This window comes from Panthera uncia (assembly GCF_023721935.1).
Source record: "Panthera uncia isolate 11264 chromosome C1 unlocalized genomic scaffold, Puncia_PCG_1.0 HiC_scaffold_4, whole genome shotgun sequence".
In the NCBI taxonomy this organism is placed as follows: Eukaryota; Metazoa; Chordata; class Mammalia; order Carnivora; family Felidae; genus Panthera; species Panthera uncia.
Window position 1 is genome coordinate 6,233,619 of NW_026057585.1, and position 24,226 is coordinate 6,257,844.

Here is a 24,226-nt window from a genome sequence, read left to right on the forward strand (position 1 = left end):
TTCTTTTATATCTGTTGCCAAGTACTTTTCCTGAAGGTAATTACCAATAATTATTCTCTGTGATTGCTATGTGCATGTCGCAGACACCACCATTACTCTAATTACAATACAGTCAGCCAAAGCTGGATTGTTAAATTTCAGTTCGATTCACTGTTTGTTTTGCAGACTATTTATAGATGTGACAGATGTATAGTGCTCAAAGACAATAATGGATTTGATACACTTTTCTGAAGCTGATATAAAATATACAAAAACATTAAAAGGAACAAATTGGACAATTTAGTGAAGACCACAGCTGCTAAAAGGATATTAGGATAGTTTCCCTGGGAGTTTGAAGTCCCCTTGCTAAAATAACCAGTGAATTGTTCTTTTTGTAACATTCTCAAAATTAGTAACTGCTATGTGTGAATATATTCTGAAGAAGTAATTTGAATTTATTGTGAGAAGAAAAGGAAGAATGAAATATTTTATTGCCATTTTTTAATTGTGACGAAATACATGTACCATGAAAGTTGCCACTTTAATCATGCTTTAAGTGTACCATTCAGGAGCATTAATTACATTCACAATGTTGTACAGCTCTATTTCCAAAACTTTTTCATCATCCCAAAGAGAAACTCTGTACCTGTGGAGTAATAATTCCCACCTCCTCTTTCACCCAAGTCTCAACCACTAATCCACTTTCTGACTATGAACTTGACTGCTTTAGACTATTTGGTAAAGTGCAATCATACAGGACTTGTCCTTCTTGTGACTGGACTTTTTCATTTATCACAATGCCTTCCAGGCTCATCTGTGTGGCAGCGTGTGGCAGCTCTTCATTCCTGTCACAGCCAAACGATGCTCCATTGTGTGCATGTGCCACAATGTGTTCGTTCATTCATCTGTTGGACACTTCGGGTGTTTCTACTTGGGCTACTGTGAATAAGGGTTGTGTGAACGTTAGCATACAAGTATCTCAGTCCTTACTTTCAAACTTTGGGGTATATACTCAGGAATTAAGTTGCTGGATCACAGTGGGTTTTCTGTAGTTAACTTTTTGAGGAACTACCAAATTGTTTTTCACGGTGTACGTTCCCAGCAGCGATGTATAAGGATTCCAATTTCTCCCCACCACCTTTGCTTACACATATTTTCTGTCTTTTTGATGACAGCCATCACAGTAGGTATGAAGTGGAATCTCATAGTGCTTTTTTGACTTGCCTTTCCCTAATGACTAACGATAACGAGCATCTTTTTCACATGTTTATTTTCCACTTGCAGATCTTCTTTGGAGAAATGTCTATTCAAGTTCTTTGCCCATTTCTTAACCATCTTTTCGTTGCTGAGTTGTAGAAGTTCTTCATATATTCTGGATATTAAACTCTTATCAGATATGTGATTTGCAAATATTTTCTCACATTCTGTGGGTTGTCTTCCACTGTCATGATAGTCCTTTGATGCACAAGTTTTTACTTTTAATAAAATCCAATTTATCTACTACTTTTTCTTTTGTTGCTTCTGCTCCTGAAGAAACCACTGCCAAGTCCAAGGTCATGAAGATTTGTCCCTGTTTCCTCCTAAGAGTTTTATAATTTATTTCTTATTTTTAGGGTCTTTGATGCATTTTGAGCTAAGTTTTGTATATAAAGTAAGGGCCCAATTTCATTCTTTTTCATGTCATTACTCAATTTTCACAGTACTATTTAAAAGAAAAAGTTGTATTTTTAATAATTAAGATGCTGTGAATGCTATACTGTCCGTCATTTTAAAGGCTGGCAATTCTCAGACAGTGAGTTATTTTTTTTTTTTCAGTATTCTAAGATTTTGATGTGGAAAATGACATCCTCTTTTTTATTTAAAAATGTTTGTGCACAGGGATGCCTGGGTGGCTCAGCTGGTTAAGCAGCCAACTCTTGATTTTGACTGAGGTCATGATCTCACAATTCATGAGTTTGAGCCCCGTGTTGGGCTCTGTGCTGACAACACGGAGCCTGCTTGAGATTCCATCTCTCCCTCTCTCTCTGCCCTTTCCCCACACCTGCTCTCTCCACCTCTCTCAAAATAAATAAATAAACTTAAAAAAAATATTTGTGGGGTGCCCAGGTGGCTCAGTCAGTTAAGTGTCCGACTTTAGCTCACATCATGATCTTGCAATTCATGGGTTCAAGCCCCGTGTTGGGCTCTGTGCTGACAGCTCAGAGCCTGGAGCCTGCTTCAGATTCTGTCTGTCTGTCTCTCTCTGCCCCTCCTCTGCTCCCACTCTCTCCCTCTCCCTCTCAAAAATAAATAAAACATCAAAATGAGTTTTAAAAAATATTTGTGCACAGTGAAGGAAACCATCAACAAAATGAAAAGGCAACCTACTGAGTGGGAAGAAAATATCTGTTATCGATATACCTGGTGAGGGGTTGATATCCAAAATACATAAAGAACTCATACAACTCAATAACAAAAAAACAAAACAAATAACCCAATTAAAAAATGTGCAGAGTATCTGAAGAGACATTTTTCTAGAGAAGACATAAAGATGGCCAACAGGCACATGAAAAGATGCTCAACATAACTAATTATCAAGGAAATGCAAACCAAAACCATACATCTGTCAGAATGGCTATTATCAAAAAGTCAAGAAATGACAAGTGCTGATAAGGATGTGGAGAAAAGGGACCCCCTTGTGCATTGTTGGTAGGGATGTACACTGCTGCAGCCACTACAGAAAACAGTATGGAGGTTTCTCAAAAAATTAAAAACAGAACTACCATGTAATCCAGCAATCCCTCTTTAGGTATTTATCCAAAGAAAACAAAAACATTAATTCAAAAAGATGTACATACCTCTATGTTCATTGTAGCATTATTTACAATAGCCAAGATATGGAAGCAACCTGAGTGTTTATCCATAGAAGAATAAATAAAGAAGATATAGTGCATATATAATGGACTATTACTTGGCCACAAAAAAGAATAAGATCTTGCCATCTGTGACAACATAGACAGACTCGGAGCATATTATGCAAAGTGAAAGAAGTCATACAGAGAAAAACAAATACTGTATAATTTCACTTATATGTGGAATCTAAAAAAAACAAACAAAATGAAAGAAAAAGTGACCCACAGATACACAGAACTAGTGGTTGCCAGAAAGGGGGGGGGGGGCGATGGGAGAAACACGTGAAGGGGATTAAGATTTACAAACTTCCAGTTATAAAATAAACAAGTCGTGGAAATATGATGTATAGCATAGGGGAATACAGTCAGTAATATAGTAATAACTTTGTACAGACACAGTAACTAGACCTATCAAGGTGATGATTTCATAATGTATAAAAACACAGAACCACTATGTTGTATACCTGAAACTAATATAATATTGTATGTCAACTATAAATCAATAAAAAAAAGAACAACAGTGAAAAATAACCTGGTGGAAGCAACCCCAAAGTCATCAGCTGATGAATGGATAAACAACAGTGGTATATCCATAAAATGGGAGAATTATTCAGGCATTAAAAAATCCAAGTACTGATACAAGGTATAATATGGAAGAATCTTTAAAACATTTTGCTAAATCAAAGAGGCCAATCACAAAAGACCACACAGTATGTGGATGACGTGAGAAGTCTAGAACAGACAAATCTAGAGAGACACAAGAATAGATTAGTGGTTGTTTAAAGCTGCGGAGAGTGGGGAATAGGCAAATAGATGGGTGATAGCTAAATGGGACAGGATTCCTTTGGGGGTTAATGAAAATGTTCTAAGGTTGATGTTGAGGATGGTTATAAATACTAAAACCCATTCAACTGTATATTCTGAATAGGTAAATTATATGGCACATGTGCTGTTTCTCAATAAAGCTGCTTTAAAAAAATGTTTTTAATCTTACTTTAAAACTGATAGATGTCCATTATCAAATTTAGATTAATACAGATATAAAGAAGAAAATAAAAACAAGCATTAAGGAAAAAACACAGATAACATATTTATCTAAGCCAAGTATTCTGTAACCTAACTTTTAATGGCTGCATAGTATATTATATCTGAAGGTACTACAATTTATTTAACTAAATCTCTTTCATAGGATGTTTAAAACTGCACTGTCCAATGCAACAGGCACTAGTCACAAGTAGCTATTTACTTAAATTAACTAAAAGTAAATAAAATTTAAATGCAGCTCTACATCTGTACTAACATTTCCAGTGCTCAACAGCATATGCATTTAGTGACGCCTATACAGATAGCACAGATATAGAACATTTTTCTCATTACAGAAAGTTCTATTGGACAAGACTGCTTTAGAATGTTTCCAAATTATTCATATTATAAATAACTTCAAAGTTACTGCAAATAAACTTTATATATATATATATATATGTGTGTGTGTGTGTGTGTATGTGTGTGTGTATATATACATATATATAGAAATATATATATGTATGTATATGTCCAAATTTCTTTGGAATAAATACCTAGAAATAAGTCGCTGGTTCAAAGGGCATACAAATTTTTCAGTTTTTGAAACTCTGGATACAGGGATATGCCCATTTCCTTTATTAATTTAATAGATAAAGAATAGTGTCTTCTGTTTAAAAGCTGCATTGGGAATCACTATGTTGTATACCTGAAACTAATCCAGTTGACCCTTGAACAACATGGGTTTAAACTGTGCAGGTCCATTTACATGCAGATTTTTTTTCAATACAGTATAGTACTGTAAATGTATTTACTATTCCTTGTGATATTCTTAATATTTTATGTAGCTTTAAGAATATAACACACAAAATTTGTGTTAATCAACTGTTTATGTTATTGGTAAGGCTTTTCAGTCAACTACTAGGCTCCTGGTAGTTAAGTTTTGGGTGGGAGTCAAACTCCCACTTCCGACTGTGCCCCTAATCTCCACATTGTTCAAAGGTCAACCATATAATATTGTATGTCAACTACACGTCAATAAAATAAATAAAATAAAAGCTGCATTGATTTGATTATGGTGGTGGTGAAGCGGGAAGAGAGGGACAAAGATCTCTACAAATAGGACACCAAAGATGGTAGTGTTTGCAAATTCTACTACAGTAGAATTTATATAGAATTTATATATATAGCACCAGTCTGTACAGAAAGAGGATGTTGTCACATTACATTGTCTCCATATACCACGTATCTTCAGTAACACCACTTTTAGGATTAAAAATGCACATCTGTTTATTGTCCATTTGTGTTCTGTTTTTTCATGAACCAATTTTTCTCAGTGTATCTTTCTATTAAGAATGATTATCTTTTTTCTTATTATCTTATAAGAGTTCTTGATATACAGAAGATATGAACACTCTGTTTTCCAAATACAATCAAATGTATTTCCTTAGCTTGTTATTTGCCTTTCCTAGGAAATGTAAGAGGTTAACATTTGGATAGTAAAAACTGATACCTTTTCTTTAAGGAGAAGGTTTTCCCGATTACAAAAAAAAAAAAAATCTAGTATTTTTATGTTGTTATTTTTTACAGTTCAAGTTAAACTTTACGTTATAGAATATACACTGGCATATGACATAAAGAAGGAACTGAACATAATTTTTTCCTGATATTAGAGTTATTCCCAAATCTTAATAAAACTCTAAGAGGGAAATGTACTTTAGAATTTTAATAAAATTCACCCAAGTTACTAAGCAGACATCCAAACCAGTCATCCTTATCTGGAATAAGAAAAGCACATTTTTATATTTTAGCAATGCTGTCTTTGGGGTTTTGTTTTTTCCAAAAAAGTATCATTTCCACTCAGTAGAGGCACAGATCTTGTATTTTCTTCAAAATAAAGAGAAAAATGAGCTACATGTAAAGAATTCCAGAAGAGGAAAAAGAAAAGTACAGAAGAGGAACCAAAGACTGAGATTTATTCCCAGATCCACGAAAGACACAACTGTACTGACCACTGTGCTTTCCTTTCACAAAATAAAAGACAATTTCCTTGAGAGGAGCCCCCAAGATTCCATGACAAATGTTTTCCTACTCTTGGTACCAAACACCAGCATAATTTCTCACTGATGGATTAAACATTATTTTCCATACATAAAATTAAGAGATTGTTATTTTCACCTCATTTTCTACTGTTTCATTATGATTTCATTAGTCCCAAAAATAACCCAACTATGTCATACTAGGGGCAAAGTAACACGTTCTACTCTTTGTTTTCGTTCTCTATCTTTCAAGAGAGAATACCATTGGTAAACCCATATTTTATTTCAATTCTGCAAGTTCCACATTTCCAAATAAACATTTATTATTTAAAAAAATGTTTTAAACCTTTATTTTTGAGAGAGAGACAGAGTGAGAGCAGGAGAGGAACAGAGAGAGAGGGAGACACAGAATCCAAAGCAGGCTCCAGGCTCTAAGCTGTCAGCACAGAGTCCGACATGGGGCTCAAACCCACGAACCGTGAGATCATGACCTGAGCCGAAGTCGGATGCTTAACCGACTGAGCCACCCAGGTGCCGCAACATTTGTTATTTTTAAAAAATCTATTCCTTCGAAGATCAATTCTAAAGCTTTAAAACATCACCCTCTCATCAAACAAAATACCTTCTCCTCACCGAGGAAGTCACTTCTGCCAGTCTCACATCACAACTGGTACATGTCTGTACCGTAACACTTACCACATTATATTCCAGCTCCAACGACTTTGAAGTGTGTCTGCTTCCCCTGCTGGCCTGGGAGCTCCCTAAACTCAGACCAAGCTCTACATAGTTATCCCTCATCTCTAGTTTCATCCAAGCATTTGGCACAGAATCTGAATAATAAGACCTGGTATCTTCTGTTAAAATGACTGGACAAATCTTGTCCAAGAGCAACTGTGCCCCCCCTTTCTAATCATTTAAGACCCTTGTTTGTTCTTCATATTCCTTTAATAAATACCTATCCAAAGCAATACTCTTATTTACATGAAGGTAGGGTTTATAAATAGGGGAAACCCTTTTTTTTTTTTTTTTTTTTTTTTGCAAAGGCGGCACTATTTTTAACAAAGTACTTACACATAAATGGAGTAAAATACTGCTTGTGACACAGGTTATTAGTGTTTCCATTTACACGTAGAAAAACGGAAGCGACAAAAGATTAGAAATTTGCCAAAGGTAACGGCACTAGCAGATCACAGGGTTAGAAGCTGAGGGGTTCCAACCATACGTGTGATGGACTTTTCACTACATCAAGCAAGTCTTCAGACAAATAACCTTCTGACATAGCATCGGCTGTACTAGAAATACTTACACTGACCCCAGCGACCTGTTCTTGGGTTCAAATAATTTGGATAAAGACCATTTGGACGATCCATTTTCTGAAGTAGTTTCCGAATATGCATGACCTTAACAAAAATAAAGAATACAATTAATAAAGTAAATGTCAACTAGGCTTTGTGGTTTTTCCTCACTCAGAACCTACACCATCTCCCGTGTGTCTGTCTGTGTGTGTGGTGGTGGTGGTGGTGGTGGTAGTGGTCAGGAAAGGCTTCTACTTTATAAATGACTCGTTATTTTTACCAGATGATATACCACCATTATTTAAAATTCAAGAAACAATTGAAAATATGAAGAGCACAGAAAAAAACTAATTTAAATGCCAACATTTTACTATCCAGAAATAACCATCAGAAACATCAGTAATACACATCATTCCAGACACATTTAATATGTACATATCTAAATATAAAAACAGAAATAATTTCATAGAAATGGAATCATAAAAGGACATTTATAATAAGAAGTATGAAACTAACCTGAATAGGTGAAAAAGTGAACTAAATTACTGAACTCTAAATATCGATCCCATAATAGAAATCCTGAAAATTCCTAAAATCCCCAAACTTTTGATTCCTGAAAGATCTCCCTAAAGCTACGGAGAAAAGAAATCACAAAAATATATTAAGAAGCTAGAAGCTTTCTCAGGGACTTTATCTGCATTCATCTATACACTGGATGGATTTTGAGAGTGCACAAATGTATTCTACTCCTTGTATTCTTATTTGAGAATGTTCCTTTTACCTCTGAAGGATAACCTGCTCAGTATGCATGACTTGGGGAAACATCTTCACAGAACCTTATATATACTTCATTATTTTCTGGCTTGAGCACAGCACAAATCCTGTTAGGACAATGTCCCGGTCATCTTTCATTTGGCTGGACTTTGTCATTAGGCGGTTTTAGGAACTGGCCCAAGGATGGTGTGTTGTCTGTGTTCTTTCAAGGCTGAGACCAACTCTATGTACAATCCCAATCTGAATAATTCCGTGAACCACGATTAGGCAGTTTGAAATGATGCCATTAGGGATAATAAAATATTACCTTCTTTTGTCTTCTGAAAATTAGGCATACGTTGAATCCTCTCTGCCTCTTTCAGCTGCCTTTCCTTTCTGAATCTTTTTATCCATCTCTTTTTTACTATCAATACCTTTACTAGCTTGTCTCAATTTTGTCTTCTAAGTCCATCATTGTCTTTGAACACCTCCTTTGTACTGCTTCCAATTTGGCTTTCATTTTTGGTGGTAACTGTTTCTTGCAATTTGTTACTGATAGCACATCTTAACTGTCTCTGAGCACTCTATTTCTGTTGATATACTTGTTTCACAGAGAGGAGGGCTTCGTTATCTTCCCTCTCATGGCGATGTTCGGTCAGGATTTAATTGCTATTTCCTGAGAAGTATTTTTTGGGCATCTCTTATATATCCTATTCCTTCCCTCTTTTTTTCTGATAACATACCTCTGTATAAATTCTATCCTTGTTCTTTCCTGATGAATTACTCATCGTTATTTTCCTTGAACCAGCTATTTATACAAGGATGACATAAAAGGCCAGGAAGAGACCGGACGCCTTTGCTTTTCCCCAGATAACCGAGACTAGCAATGCAGTAGCACTGCTCATAAAAGAAAATGTGTCACGCATTCTCTTCCCTCACCGAAGTTTCCTGAGAATTCTGTTATCCTAGCTTCTCAACACACCTGTAGAAGGGTCCAAAGAAGCACCCACCATCAGTCCGTGACCCTGTTCTCAATGCTGCTAATGAGGACTTCGGTTCTGCACCTCTAGATATACCATTTATTTCAGGGAACTGTGCTCTTCTGGTTTTTTATTCTTGAAATCTGCAGCCACAAATATCCTCTCTTGTTTCCCAAACCTCTCTGCCCTTGATTACGGCAACCTTTTCTCCTATTTTGTGGTGTGAAATATCAAGTATCTCTTAATTCTATTAAAAAGGGAATTTGCAGTTCTCTCTCTCCTTCCTGTCACTTTTAGGTGATTCCTATCTGTCAGATCCTCTACTTCAGAAATCCCATATGCTAGATTACCTTCATTTTATACATTTATCAGCTTTTAATCTCTTCATGCTTTTTCTTGGTTTCCACTATGATGGTCTCCTGCTTTTCCACGTTAGTAAATCGGTTTTCAATTATGTAAAGTCACTGCTTTGTTGTTTTTCGTTTATTTATTCATAATAGAAATATAACGTTTTAAGATCTCAATTTGTTTCTTCAGTTCTGCAATCTTTTTGTATCATTATTTCTTTTGAGTTATAATTTTACTGAGTTCACTTGTTATTATAGTATAAATTACAGTGACTTCGTGAAATTTGAAAGTGGGTTCTTTATCAGTCTTTTACATGCTATTTACCACCACGGTTTTGTTACTACCCTGTTGCAGTATGTTTATATACTTGCCACGTTTTCCCTCTGCGTCTTGCTCACGTTTAACAGGATCGGCTCTGACCTGAACTTTGGTTTGATATGTTACAGCTGCAGTGTCTCTGAATTCATCCCTACTGTGTCGGGTGGGTGAGAGGGGAGTATTCCTCCCCTCCTGGACACAATTTGAGATCTGGAGTCCCAGTGTTCAGGGAAGATGGAGGCAAGACCCCTCGGGAGCTGTGGACAAGTGAACACCCCACACCCTCGGCACTGGTGTCCTCTGTGAGATGGACTGATGGGGAGTGCCAGGAATCTGATGACGTGCTTCCTTTGCCCAGTAAGGGTTCAGAACAAGGTGGGAAACAGACTTAAGTACCATGCCACAAGCTTTCTGCTTCTTGGCTGTCACATACTTGTGACATGAGACTGCAGCCTCTCCTCCTTTCATTGCTATGGATAAATGTTTGCCGGTCTTTAAGATTTTTGTTAGTTTCATCAGGAAAAGAAAAATTCTGTGTCTTCCTTCACTGCTGTCTTTACCTGCAAATTCTTCTCAACCGATGAAACAGCTCACACATAGAAAGTAATATACACAGATTCCACTCACATCCCAATTTAAGAAATGCAATACTACAAACACCTTTGCTGCACTGTTTATACATTTACAGAGCACGGACTCTGTCCTGGCTGTACTCACAGTTCTGAGTTTTATGTTCATCACTTCTGAATTCTCATACAAAACATATTATTCAGCTCTGCTTGTTTTTAACTTTTTAAAAAAGGTTGTATCATATTCTCTTAATTGATAAATATAATTCAATTCTTCCTACTGCTGTACTGAATTTTATTACATAAATTGCTAATGCAAATGATTCTTCTATGTATAGTATGGTGTAAATGTACATATCAAAGAGTGGAATTGCTGGGTCACAGGGTATATGTATTTTCAACTTCACTAGATTTGCCTTTAAATTTAAGCCTTTAATGCTCCTCAAATGGTTATAATCTGCAATGCTGCCCCTGTCACAATGTTTCCACATATATATGGATCTATTTAAGGAACATTTATTCTGTTCATCAGTCTATTTGTCTTTATGCACCAACACTTCCCTGTGAGTGTCGATATGGGTAATGCAAACCCACTCCACATTTCTCCTCTATATAAATTCTAGAAGAATCTTGTCAAGTTTCATTTTTTTTAAAAGAAGCCACTGAAGTTCTAAGTGGCACTGAATTAACGCTACAGATCAATCTGGAAAAGACTAGTTTTTATGATACTGTTTAGCTGTACATGAACAGAACATCCTTCTCCATTTACTTAGGTCCTCCTCAACGTCATTCAAGTGTTTTGAACTTTATTTATCTTTTGTTAAGCTTATTTGTAAGGAAGTTACACTCTTGTTCCCATCACGTAAAGTTCCTACCACATATGTTTGTTAACACTGATACTTTCTTGCCTGTTGTAGTTGGTGCAGAGAAATGCTGGTGATTTTTCATATCTATATTGATCTTCTATTCAAAACTATAAATATGCTCTTATTTCTAATAGTTTAAATACAGATTATTTTAAGATTTCAGGTGGATAATCATGTAATCTGTGAATGATTATTTTTTTCCTTCTTCCTTTTCAATTCAATTCAATTCTTTAACTTTCTGTTCACTTTGTTTTTCTTGTTCTGGGGCTAGGGACACTGCAACGCGATGCTGAATAGAGATGGCAACAGAATTTTCACAAAACTACTAGTGGTTACACTTCTCAAATAACAGTAAATATTGTAAAGAAAATGGACATTCCTTTAGATAGTTTAAAAAGAAAAAAAAAAGGGGGGGGCCCAGAGTACTGACATACACCTTCCTGGAAAGGCAAACATTTTCCAAGCAACGATCGTTCGGTAAATCTTAAAGAACTCTTTTATGATAAACAAAGAGAAGGCGGCGAGAAAACTGACCTTCTTGTAGTAGACGGGGTCCCCTGTCAGGTAGCTGAGGTGGACAAACTCCATGTGCAGTGTACCAAATTCGGCAAGAATGCTGCTACCTGCAGATGCCCAGCCCCAGTTCCGCCCTACTCCACTGAGGGAAGGCAAAGGTCAAAGGAGACAGAATTGGAAAAAGACCAGAACATTTTTGTAATGAGTACATAAACTTTAATTCTTTTAGAAATTATTATATCGAACACAATAGCTTGTTTATATCTAACAGATTATTATAACTTTTTTTGAATAGGTACTATATCCACATGTTTTAAAAATCAAAACAATACAGAAAAGTATACAGTAAGTAAATAGATTTCATCCCTGAACTCTCACGTCTCTTCACCCTATCAGGCCCCACAGATAATCACTTGCATTAGTTTCTTATGTATTACTACAGAATTTTTATGCATATATAAGCAATCCAAATATCTATTATTTCCTCCTCTATTACACAAAATATAGCAAAGTATACATACTGCTCTGCATCTTGCATTTTAAGATACACTGTAGTGGTCTTTCCATAATTGGTTCATCACAACTTTCTCATTGTTTTTTAAACAACTGTACAAAATTCTATGATATTAATGATTTTCAATTTGAATGCCCCACCCCAGAGGCATATGAAAATGTGTGAGAGCATTCTGAGTTGTATCGAACCTTGAAGGTGCAATTTACGTTTATTGTGTTAGGGCCAAAGATGTAACGTGCCCGAAAATGGTTAAGTCAGTGTCATACAATAAAGAACTGTCCTGCCCCAAATGCTGATATACATGTGTAAAACACCACTATATTACACAAACATAATTTAATCAACCCTCTGTTGGTGTTCCTTCAGCATTTTTCTAATATTTTGCTATTAATAAAGACTTTGACAGTGAATAATCTTAGGTACATCTTTTTTGTGCTTATATACTCCTAGGGTATCTTCCTGCCTTTTTTCAGCCTGCCTTATAATTTACTGGAAGCTAGACTATATAAATGAAAAAGCACAGACACTTTGAACATTATATTCTTTCTAAAGGTTAAGTTCCTTCTGAAACACAGGTTGAGTGCAGGCAGACTTAAGGGGAGTCTATTTCCATTTTACCTCTATTTCTAGGGAGTGCCCTCTGGGACCGCAGCTGGAAGTCTGGGGTGTTAACAAGAGCCCTTTACCTTGGCAGCCTTAAACACTAATATCTTTCTCCCCAGTACCATGTGGCTGTTATTTTTTCTTTGCCCTTTAGCCTCCAACCACGATTTCCTTCTAAGTTTCCTTGAGTCTTGCCCCCATGCACATAAAGTTACAGAATCAGCCAACAATTTGAGAGAAATGTATAAATTGCTGGGCTTAGAAATTTCTCTGCAATTCCTTCCTGTCTTGAGATTTTGTCTCTCATGCCTTAGCCACTCTGGCAACTCTACCTGAGCATAGTCTCCTCTGCCCCAAATGACCACCCCTTGAGTCTTGGCCTCTCTGCCTGCACAATGATTTAAAACATGTCCTCAGGAAAAAAGCCAACATTTATACGGATATGACCTTCTCCTAGAAGTCCTCCCTCAGTTAGCTGCTCCAATGCCATTAAACTGCTCTGCTTAGCTGTTATGATTGGTTTTGTTATGGGAGGATTAGTTTGATAAGGTTGGAACAGGAAGTCTAGGTTAATTATTCAAGTAGCAGAGCTCATGGATTATTTCTATGAGAACTCTAAACCATTCTCCAGGGTCTTTTCTACTTTCAGGAGAAGTAAAAATACAAATCTTTCTCTTATTTTATATCCACTTGTATGCCGCCAATTCAATATACCATTATTTCTGTCTTGAGAAAACATTAAAATAGATAAAGTTCTTTAATTATTTGGTGCTATTTTCATATTGGCTTTGAAAATATGCTAGGAAAATACCACAAATTTTTTTTTTGTAGCTAGAAGTGAGAATCAAAGAAGAAATACGGATACAGTAAACTACACAGAAGAGTCATTCATTTCCAAATATTAAGTGCCTAGTATGCTCTGGGAGATACAGTATTGAACCTGACATATAACATTCCTGCTCCTACATTAAATAAGACCATTTTAAATAGTGATAATTTCATACAGAAATTAGAATACTGAGTACTAGTGATAGAAGGTAAGTTAAAAGAAAGGTTCTTTATATATAGTGTTCAGAGAAACTGTTTCTGAAATGACACAATTTGCACTGAAACCTACATTAGGAGAAGGAACCAGTGACGAACAGATATGGAAGAAGAGAAATCCCAGTAGAGGAAACAACAAATGCAATGACCCCGAGGAAAAGGAAGGTGGCTGGTGTGGCTAGAGCTCAGGAAGGGGAAGTGAATGATACAGGATGAGGTTCGACAGCTAGATATAGTCCAGACTACACAAGAACTCTGGTAAGGCCATGCTAAATTAAAAAAAAAAAAAATTCTGAGTGTAATGGAAGGTCATGAAGGATTTTAAGAAATATAACATCATATGTAAGGAATAAAGCATACCATTAAGAAAGATTACCTAGGCATCAGTGCGGTGAATGGATTACAATGTGGTCAAGTATAAACACAAAGTCCCTAGGAAGTCTAACAGCTTCCTCTTACCTACAAAAACTTTCTGTCCAAAGGTCCCAACATTGAATGCACTTAGAAGAAGTGCATTTAAACACTTTTCAAAACACTAAATTCTAAACAAGATTGTTCACATACTTGACACCCAACCTCACAGGAACGATCTAAAATGTTAAATTTGATATCTACCTATATTCCAACAACTCGGAAAAATAAAAAAATAAAAAAATAAAAAAAACCTAAGAAGAAGGTATAACACTGGTGAGGTGATGAGCTGCCAAAAACAAACAGATCATCATTTCATCAAAATACTATAATTTCCAACTAATCAAAAATAAAAGGGGTAGATATTAAAATGTACATATGTGTATCAGAGAAACTGAACAAAAAATATGTAATGACTACCAAAAAACAAAAACAAACAACCAAGCAAAAACCATGATCTCTCTGGACTGACCACCAGCAACTGGAGTTTAAAAATGTTTGATAAGCTTCTGCTGATTTACAAAACAAATCAACCTGTGTCCTACATCGTGTTAAATGTTTTTCATAATAAGTGATCTATATTTTGTTTTTGTTTTGTTCAAAGTCCATTGAAAATCTTTAATCAATGAATTCAAGGAATGAAATAAATTTTTTAGCATATTGCAATGATTAAAAACAAATAAGTCACACAGAGAAAGACAGATACCATATGTTTTCACTCTTATGTGAATCCTGAGAAACTTAACAGAAGACCATGGGGGAGGGGAAGGAAAAAAAAAAAGTTAGAGAGGGAGGAAGTCAAACCATAAGAGACTCTTAAAAAAATGAGAATAAACTGAGAGTTGATGGGGGGAGGTGGGAGGGAGGGGGAAGTGGGTGATGGGCACTGAGGAGGGCACCTGTTGGGATGAGCACTGGGTGTTGTATGGAAACCAATTTGACAATAAATTTCATATTAAAAAAAAACAACAACAAAGCACGTGAACAGGTTGACACTGAAATTTACCTCAGCAAAGGAGGAACTAAAAAATTAAATGATGTAAATTCAACCAATGTATAATGTTTAAATGGGTATATCTTGATTTATAGGAAGACTCTTGATGGAGCTCCTATTTTAAATTAAATATATTTATATATACTTCAGTGGAAAAAAATTGAGAAGACTTCTGATTTTGCATCAGCTAAATTGGAAGAAATACTAAAGCCAATTAAAAATAGAAGTTTTACACCAAAAAACCCCCAAATAATCCAATTAAAAAATGGACAGTGGACTTGAATGGACAACTTTCCAAAGAAAACAGAACAAGAGTTAACAGATACATGAAAAGATGCTCAACATCACTCATCATCACACCTGTCAGAATGGCTAAAATCAACGACACAAGAAAGAAGAGGTATTGGCGAGGATGTGAAGAAACAGGAACCCTCCGACACCACTGATGGGAATGCAAGCTGACGCAGCCACTGTGGAAGCACTATGGAGGTTCCTCAAAAGTTAAAAATAGAATTTCCATATGATATAGTAATTCCACTACTGGGTATTTACCCAAAGAATATGAAAATGCTAATTCAAAAAGATAGATGCACCCATATGTTTATTGCAGCATTATTTACAAAAGCCAAGATAGAGAAGCAACCCAATTTTTCCACTGGATTAAAAAGATATGGTATATATATAGATATAGATACAATGAAATATTACTCAACTATAAAAAATTAAATCTTGTCATTTGCAACAACATGGTTGCATCTAGAGAGTATAATGCTAAGTGAAGTAAGTCAGAGAAAGACAAATACCATATGAGTTCACTCGTATATGGAATTTAAGTAACAAAACAAATGAACAAAGGAAAAGATACAAAAAACAAAAACTCTTAAATACAGAGCACAAACTAGTGGTTGCCAGAGGAGAGGTGGGTGGGCAGACTGGCTGATGAACACTGAGAAATGTTTAGAACTGCTGAATCACTATAACATATACCTGAAACTAATATAACAAGGTATGTTCATTATGCTTGAATTAAAAAAAAAAAGTTTTCTGTAGAAAATACTCTGAGTGAAAAGAATCACATCTGTGAAAATAGCCAGGCTAAAATATTTACACATTTTAAATTGCAAAAAAATGGAGAAGTGAGAATATTCTACTTTTGAGCAGAACTTCCTCTGAGCAACTGTAGAGAGAATACCTTCTCAAATAAAAGCATACAAAAGAGTCAACTGAAGGTGCTAATAATTTCAAATTTAGATAAATATACAAGGATATAGGTCTGTGTGTGTTTAGAAATGGTTTCATTTTGGGAAATCATTTTTGAACAGAACTATTTGAAAGGTCACCCAATAAAATAAAACTAATTTGTCAGTCTTTAAATGTAAGAAATTAAGCAAATAATTTAATTGCTCCTCCATTCACTCTTGAGTGTAATTGTACCCTTAATTGTACACTTATAAATAAAACGCTTACTGGTTACCCTCATTATATGAACGGCATAACATGTTTTTTAAATTTAGTGTAACGTAAATATTTTCCCCATGACACCATTTAAGCGGGTGCACATTACTTTCTTATGTACTACCAAAATCTGCTTACCCAATCACGTTCCTCTTGGACATTCAATATGTACTTATGTCTCTGTTTTCATGAAATATGCTATGATAAATACCATTTCATATATGTCTCAGTCCGTGCCTCCGATTACTTCCTTAACTGCCAGAGGTGGAATTGCTGGGTCAAAAGGAATAGGTTTTAAGGGATTCTGATAGATATTGATAGACGCTTCTTCAAGGATGCTAGGTACAAGGAAAGCTGTGATTTAAGAATGACCTTCCCACATCCTTATCCACAAGAGGTGACATTAAAAAAAAAAAAAAAATAAAGCCTTCCCTATTTGGCAAAAAATAAATGCAATGGTTTCCTTAATTTTTATTTTAATGTGAAATCTTATTTTTGTTACATTTCACTCAATGGGGGAGAAGGGAAAGGTCACAGAGTCAATGATTTAAAATTCAAAAGATATGAAACAGACTTTTAACTACAGAGAACAGATGGTTCCCAGAGGGGAAGGGATGTGGGGATGGGCTGAAGAGGTGATGGGGATTAAGGAGTGCACTTGTCATGATGAGTATCAGGTGATGTTATGGAAGTGCTGACTTACCATGATGCACACCTGAAAGTAATATTACACTGCATGTTAACTAACTGGAATTTAAATAAAAACTTAAAGAAAAAAAAGATATGGAACATAGCACAAAGTAAAAAGTCTCCCTCTAAGTCCTGTACTTCTTCCATTATTTCCCAGCCCCAAAGCTAACCTTTGTTCTTTCTCATCTAGTCTTTCAGAAAATTTCATACCTACACAAGCATAATTTGAATTACTACATTAGGATTTAACTTCACTTTATATATTGATTGGCCATTTATTTCTGTTTTTAATTTTCTATGTTTTCCAAACGTTTTGTGTCCAATATTTTTTCAAATTTAAGAATGTCTTCAATTACAGATCAGTGATATTTTTTGTGGCTTTTTTTTTTTCATAGCCCCTCAGTCAACTCTGGTCTATTTATTTTTCTTTTCAAAGAAACACACTGAGGTATGACTTAATACAGAAATGCATCAATTTAGACACAGAGTTTCAAGAGTTTTGGCAAATGAATACACTGGGGTAAGAATCAAGCCAATCTCTCCAATCCTGTCCTCATACACCATTGCAGTCAAATCACACTTTCCCTCCACCCAGTCTCAAATAAACCATTCATCTACTTTCTCACATTATTCATTAGTTCTGTATGTTCTAGAATTTTATGTGAACATAATCACACAGTATACATTCTTGGGCATTTGACTCTTTCATGCACCACATCTCTGAGATTCATCTATATTGCCATCTCCAGTAGTTCAATTCTTTTTATTACAAGGTGGTGCTCCATTGTTTTAATACCACAACTATTTAGTTATGCACCTGTTAGATAAACCCTGGCGTTGTTTACAGTTTGGGGCTATTAGGAATCAGGTGGTTATGAACCACCTCTGTACAAACATATGCTTTCATTTCTCTTGGTCATGTATTTATCTTAGGAGTACAATTTCTGGGTCATATAATAATTCTGTTTTAACTGTATAAAACTGTTTTGCAAACTGCCTATACCATTTTATATTCCAGCAACACAGACTTAATATTTTGCTTTTTTGATGTCTATTTTTTACGATCAGGGCTTTAGTCCTCTTTCCTGCCTTCATCTGGACTGAGTGTTCTTTAGTAATTCCGTTTCTTCACTGGCTTATTTTTTGTGTGTATGACTGCTTTCCAGATTACCATAGGTACGAACAACCGATCACAGTATACTTGCAAATCTCACACCCCTTCCCACGTAATGTAACAACATGACAATACCCTCGTGTCATCCTCTGTGCTAGTGTCGTCACACACTTCTCTTCCACGTATATTACAGACCTCCAGTGTGACGTTATTATGCTTGCTTTAAATAGCCAATTATCTTTTAAAGAAAACTGTTAAGACAAAAAAAAGCAGGCTTTTTATATTTTTTATTTATTTATTTACTCTTTTGGCTGTTCTTCCATTGCTTTATGTAGCTCTGCCTTTCCATCTAATGTCATTAAAAGTTCCTTTAACATTTCTGGTGACAGAGTCCTGTTGGCAAAAAATTCTTTAAGCTTTTGTCTGTCTTCAAATGTCTTGATTTCACCTTCAGGTTTTTTTTAAATATAATTTCTTGTCAAACTGGTTTCCATACAACACCCAGTGCTCATCCCAACAAGTGCCCTCCTCAATGCCCATCACCCACTTTGCCCTCTCCCCCACCCCCCACCAACCCTCAGTTTATTCTCAGTATTTAAGAGTCTCTTATGGTTTTGAAAACTATTGTCAGTGATCACAGAATTCTAGACTGACTGTTCTCTTTCAGCACTTTCAAGATGCATTCCATTGTCTTCTGGCTTGTACTGCCTCAGACAAGAAGCAAGCAGTACTTCTAACCTTGTTCCTTGTGCGTAATGTCATTTTTCCTCTGGTGTTAAAAAAAAAAAAAAAAAAAAAAAAAAAAAAAGATTTTTTTTTCATTGATTTTCACCCATTCATTAAGGCTTCTTTACTTTACCTTCTTTGGGTTTCATCAGGTTTCTGGGACCGATGGGTTTATAGTAGTTCATCAAATGTGGAAAATTTGGGGCCATTCCTTCTTCGAATAGTTTTTCTGCCCTCTTTCTGCTCCCTCCCCACCCCCAACTACTCCATTATGTGTATGCTAAACATCTGGATATTGTCCTGCAGGTCACCAGCTACACTGGCTACGTTCCTTTCATTTTTCTTTCTGTGCTTCCGTTTGGGTGGTTTCTACCTCCATGTCTTCAAGTTCATGGATTTTGTCTGACGTGGTGTCAAATTTGCTGCTGAGCCAGTCAAGCGAATTGTTTATTTCATATTATTTCTCAGCACTACAAGTTCCATTCAGTCCTTTATAAAATCTCTCTTCTCATCTGGTTCATATTTCCCTTTAAATCCCTGAGCATACTTATAATAACTATTTTAAAGTCCTTTACTGCAATCTGCATCACCTGTTATTTGTGCATGTTTCTACTGACAATTGTTTTCCTCCTGATTATAGGTTACATTCTCCTGAATGTATGAATTTTATTACCTTCCTTTAAAGCATTTTCAATTTTCTCTTGACAGTTAAATAACTTGTGGACAGCTTAGCTCTTTCAAGGATTGTTTCCAGGCTCTGCTAAGACAAATCTATATTGTCTTTACTCTGTGGCTAGTTTAGTTCTTTACTAAGGCATGAGCTTTCTGCACAGTTTCCAACCTCATATCCTTAGTGTTCAAAAGACGTTTTAATTTTTTAACTGGCCAATGTATTCAACTCTTTATTATTCCAATGGGTTTTCAATTGATCATCTTCTTTTTCTTGTAGGAAAGCAATCATATGATCTGCTATTAACTATAATTTTGTCTCCAATCCATATCTTCATATTATTCCTTTTTCCTATTTGGTTACCCTTGTTAAAACCTCCAGAAAAATGTGAAATACTTTCTTATTCTTGATTTTAATGTGATGTCTCTAATATTTCATTAAATTTTGTATTTAATCAAAGCTGTACAACTTCCAGGATTTTTATTATGTTAGAAATCTTTTGGGGCACTTGGGTGGCTCAGTCGGTTAAGCGTCCGACTTCCGCTCAGGTCATGATCTCGTGTTTCATGAGTTCAAGCCTCGCACAGGGCTCTGTGCTGACAGCTCAGAGCCTGGAGCCTGCTTCAGATTCTGTGTCTCCCCCTCTCTCTGCCCCTCCCCTGCTTGTGCTCTCTCTCTTGTCTCTCAAAAAATGAATGAATGTTAAAAAAAAAAAATTAAAAAAAAAAAATCTTTTGGTGCCCAGAAGACATAAAGTCATTTTCTATGTTTTCCTCTAGAATTTATGCCCCCCAAAGTACCAATAAATATTTAAAAGGTTAAGCATTTTTAAGTGACCTTAAATGTTCAGAATCTATGTAAAAGAAGCCTATACCTCTACTGACTGACATAGAATAAGATTTAAATAAATGAAAAGACATAGCTTATTATACAGGAAAGGAATATTTAATGTAAAGATGTCCCCTAAAATAATTTCTAAATTTAGTGCAAACCCAAATATCAAAGATCAAAAAAAGTAAACTGGACACAATAATTCTAAATTTCATAGAAAGAAAATAAACATGTCAGCAAAGCTGATACTGAAAAACAGGACACTAAAGGGACCAGTACAACCCGACAGTAAAGCAATTATAACACAGTAATTAAATTGACGCAGAATTAAAATAAATACACTAATTAATGCAACAGAATAAGATCTAGAAGACAGATTCACATATATTTGGAAATACTTTTTATATTTTATTATATTTTATCATAAAATTATTACTTCAGTGTCAGAGCAAAAACCTAAACATCTCAAAAAAAAAAAAAAGCTCAGTTTTTATCTTCCTTTCTATACCACAACACATTCCAAATGGATCAAAGTTATAAGAGAAAAATTAAACCATTATTATACTAGAAAACATGTAAATCTTTGAAGAAAAGCCTCCCATAAATAGTAGCAAAAAGTATTTGCAACATATATGACAAAGTACTGATTTAGCTAATATACAAAAAGATCTTGAAGATTGATTTAAATCTTAAATCTAGTGTATACTTTAAAATATCCACTAGAAAACAGAAAAAGATATAAGAAAGCTGTGCACTGAATAAAATGTACCCAACCTCACTCAAAAATCAGTGAAGTGAAAATTAAGATTTCATTTTGTCTCTATCTGATAAAAATAAACCCTATTTGAAAATGTTAGATAAGATGCACTCTCACACACTTATTGTGGAAATGTCTACTGGTATATTCTCTTTGTGTCTTTCAATACAAAAAATGCACATAACTCTGATCCAGCCTTTCTACCAAAGACATCCTACCACATATACATGTACACACATGTACACATACATATGATTCCCAACATATGCAGGACATTTCTTCTAGTGTTTTTTAATAGCAAAACTCTGGAAATAATTTAGCTGTTCATTAATATCAGATTCATTTTAAATGAATCATAGTACTTTCATAATCATTACTATTATAAAGTTCTTAAAGATTTAGTAGGGGCGCCTGGGTGGCTCAGCCATTTAAGGGTTTGACTCTTGATTTTGGCATTAGGACCATGAGACTGAGCCCCATGTTGGGTTCTGTGCTGACAGTGCAGAGCCTGCTTGGGATTCTCTCTCTCCCTCTCTCTCTGCCCCCACCCAGTGTGCACATGCACGTCACTGAACACTCACGTCACGAGTATTATCTTTTTTTTTCAAAAGTTCACTTCCAGAACACCATTTCAAATAAATGGCTGTGTCACATTTCAGTATATGGACATGCCACTATTCTGTATTTAATGTACATTCTATTTTCATTAATATAAACATCACTGCTATGAGCATCCTTACAATTAAACCTTTGTAAATACTTTCACCTATTTGTATTAAGATAAATTTCTAGAAGTGAAATTACAAGGTCAAAGGGCCAGCATATTTCAAAGTTTCTAAAACCTACTGCCAATCTATCTTCCAAGTTACTACAATTTCCAATTCTAACAACTATATGTGGTTCATCATTTCTTCACTTTGTCAGTCCTAAACAATACAATTTTCTTTTTGTCAATTTTCTAGGTAAGAAAATACAGTCTTATTTCCAATCTAAATGTTTTTGATCACTAAAGTGACTGAAGATTTTTTACATTTATCTTTAACCAGATTTATATATTAAGAATGACAGTCATATGCTATTAATATCACTAGTGCTATTAACATTTTTCTAGTTGGTTATTCCCCTTAAATTTTATGATGATGTCTTTTAAGTGCTTTAAGTTCAACATGATTGAAAATTTCAAGTGAAGCAAACATATGTTTAAAATCAGTTGAGTACATGACTCAACAATTCTACATATTACTCAGTACTCACATTATAAGTGTACTTTTTTTTGCAGTTTATTTATTTGAGAGAGACAGAGACAGTGCAAGTTGGGGAGGGGCAGAGAGAGGGGGAGAGAGAGTGAATCCCAACAGGCTCCACGCTGCCAGTGCAGAGCCCGACGTGGGGCTTGAACTCATGAAACTGAGATCGTGACCTGAGCTGAAACAAGAGTTGGACGCTCAACTGACTGAGCCAACCCAGACACCCTATGATAAGAGTACTCTTAATCATCACCTATTTCACCTACCAGCTACCCACTTTCCCTCTAGTAACCATCTGTTTGTTCTCCATAGTTAAGGATCTGTTTTGGGTGGGGTTTTTTTCTTTTTGTCTCTTTCATTCTGTTTGTTTTTTAAAGGTCCTAATTTTTACCTCCTTACTCCTTCTTGAATAATGAGAGGCCCATCTAAATTAAGTATTTACCCCAAGTAGACAATTTCCTCTTAGAACCCTTCACTGAGCTACGTATAATAGAATTTCCTTCTGGGGTCAAGCTGAAGAAATTCAGTGACACGGCAGTTTGAGGTTTATGTGGAGGATACCAAAACTGTTGGCTAGGAAACTTAATCTCTGTGTGGTTCCTTCTGCTCTGTTTTTAATGGAACCTTCCAAATATGGTTTTGTTTTGTTTTGTTTTGTTTTGTTTTGTTTTGTTTTTTTGCGGGGCTCAGTTTAGCTTCATTCACTGTGCTTTTGCCAACCATGGAAGAATCATACTATTGTTTATCAGACTTCTATCTGGGATAGGTGTCATTTGACCGTAGTCACCACATTAAGTGATACGAATATGGTGGTGAACAAAACACGCATGGTTCTGTTGGATGGATGTACAGAGCAAGAGAATTCAATCTAATGTAGGGGTTAAACAACGCTGCCTTTGAATGCTGTTGCCTTCAGGAAGGCAAAAAACTCCAAGTGCTTCCAATCTGTTCTATGAGTTAACCCTCCAGAAGTGAAGTAACCTTCTTATTTCCTATGTACATTTTCCTACTTTTTCAGAGAAGAGAAAAGAATTTCAAATACACTCTCTCAAGATCTTCCTTCAATCTCCAGATAATAAAATTTATCTCAGTTAACTCCAAGGCAAGCTTTCCAGTTAAAGGTTAAGCCTCTTTACAGAAATGCCACTTCTGCCCTTTCATAAATCTCCTTACTTAAAGGATTAGCAGAGGCATTTGGAGGTTCTTATATACTGGTTCCCCATATTTCATCACCAGCCCTTCCTCTAAAAGTTCAATTTTCTCCCCTATATTTTCTCATCTCCTATATTTTCTCATCTCCACATCTCCTTTTGGTTAGACTACTTCCTCCACTTAAAATGCCCTACCCCATTTGTATCACCAATTAGTACCATACTTCTTTATAAAAGCAAATTAAAGCACTCCATGAAAACACCCTGATCTTCTTAAACAAACACAAGCCTTCTTTTTTCTGATGATCTCATATCATGTTGATTGCACACGGATGCCTTCTACTTTATAACAAAACATCTGGGTACCTGCCATGTGCCGTTCCACTGAAAATCACAACAATGCAGTCCCAACTTGTCCTCTGACAGTAAAAACTGAGTGAAATCT

At 35.5% G+C, this 24,226-nt stretch overlaps 1 protein-coding gene across 2 annotated transcripts in view; it reads right to left on the reverse strand.

Moving 5' to 3' along the window:
- MAN1A2 (mannosidase alpha class 1A member 2) overlaps positions 1-24,226 on the reverse strand; it is a 185,033-nt gene that overhangs the window by 66,126 nt on the left and 94,681 nt on the right. For both annotated transcript variants that reach the window (XM_049618376.1, XM_049618377.1), the window contains exons 7-8: positions 11,593-11,716; positions 7,236-7,329 (exon numbers count right to left, since the gene is read on the reverse strand). In XM_049618376.1, coding sequence (XP_049474333.1) covers positions 7,236-7,329; positions 11,593-11,716 — 218 coding nt within the window. The remainder of the gene's footprint in view (positions 1-7,235; positions 7,330-11,592; positions 11,717-24,226) is intronic.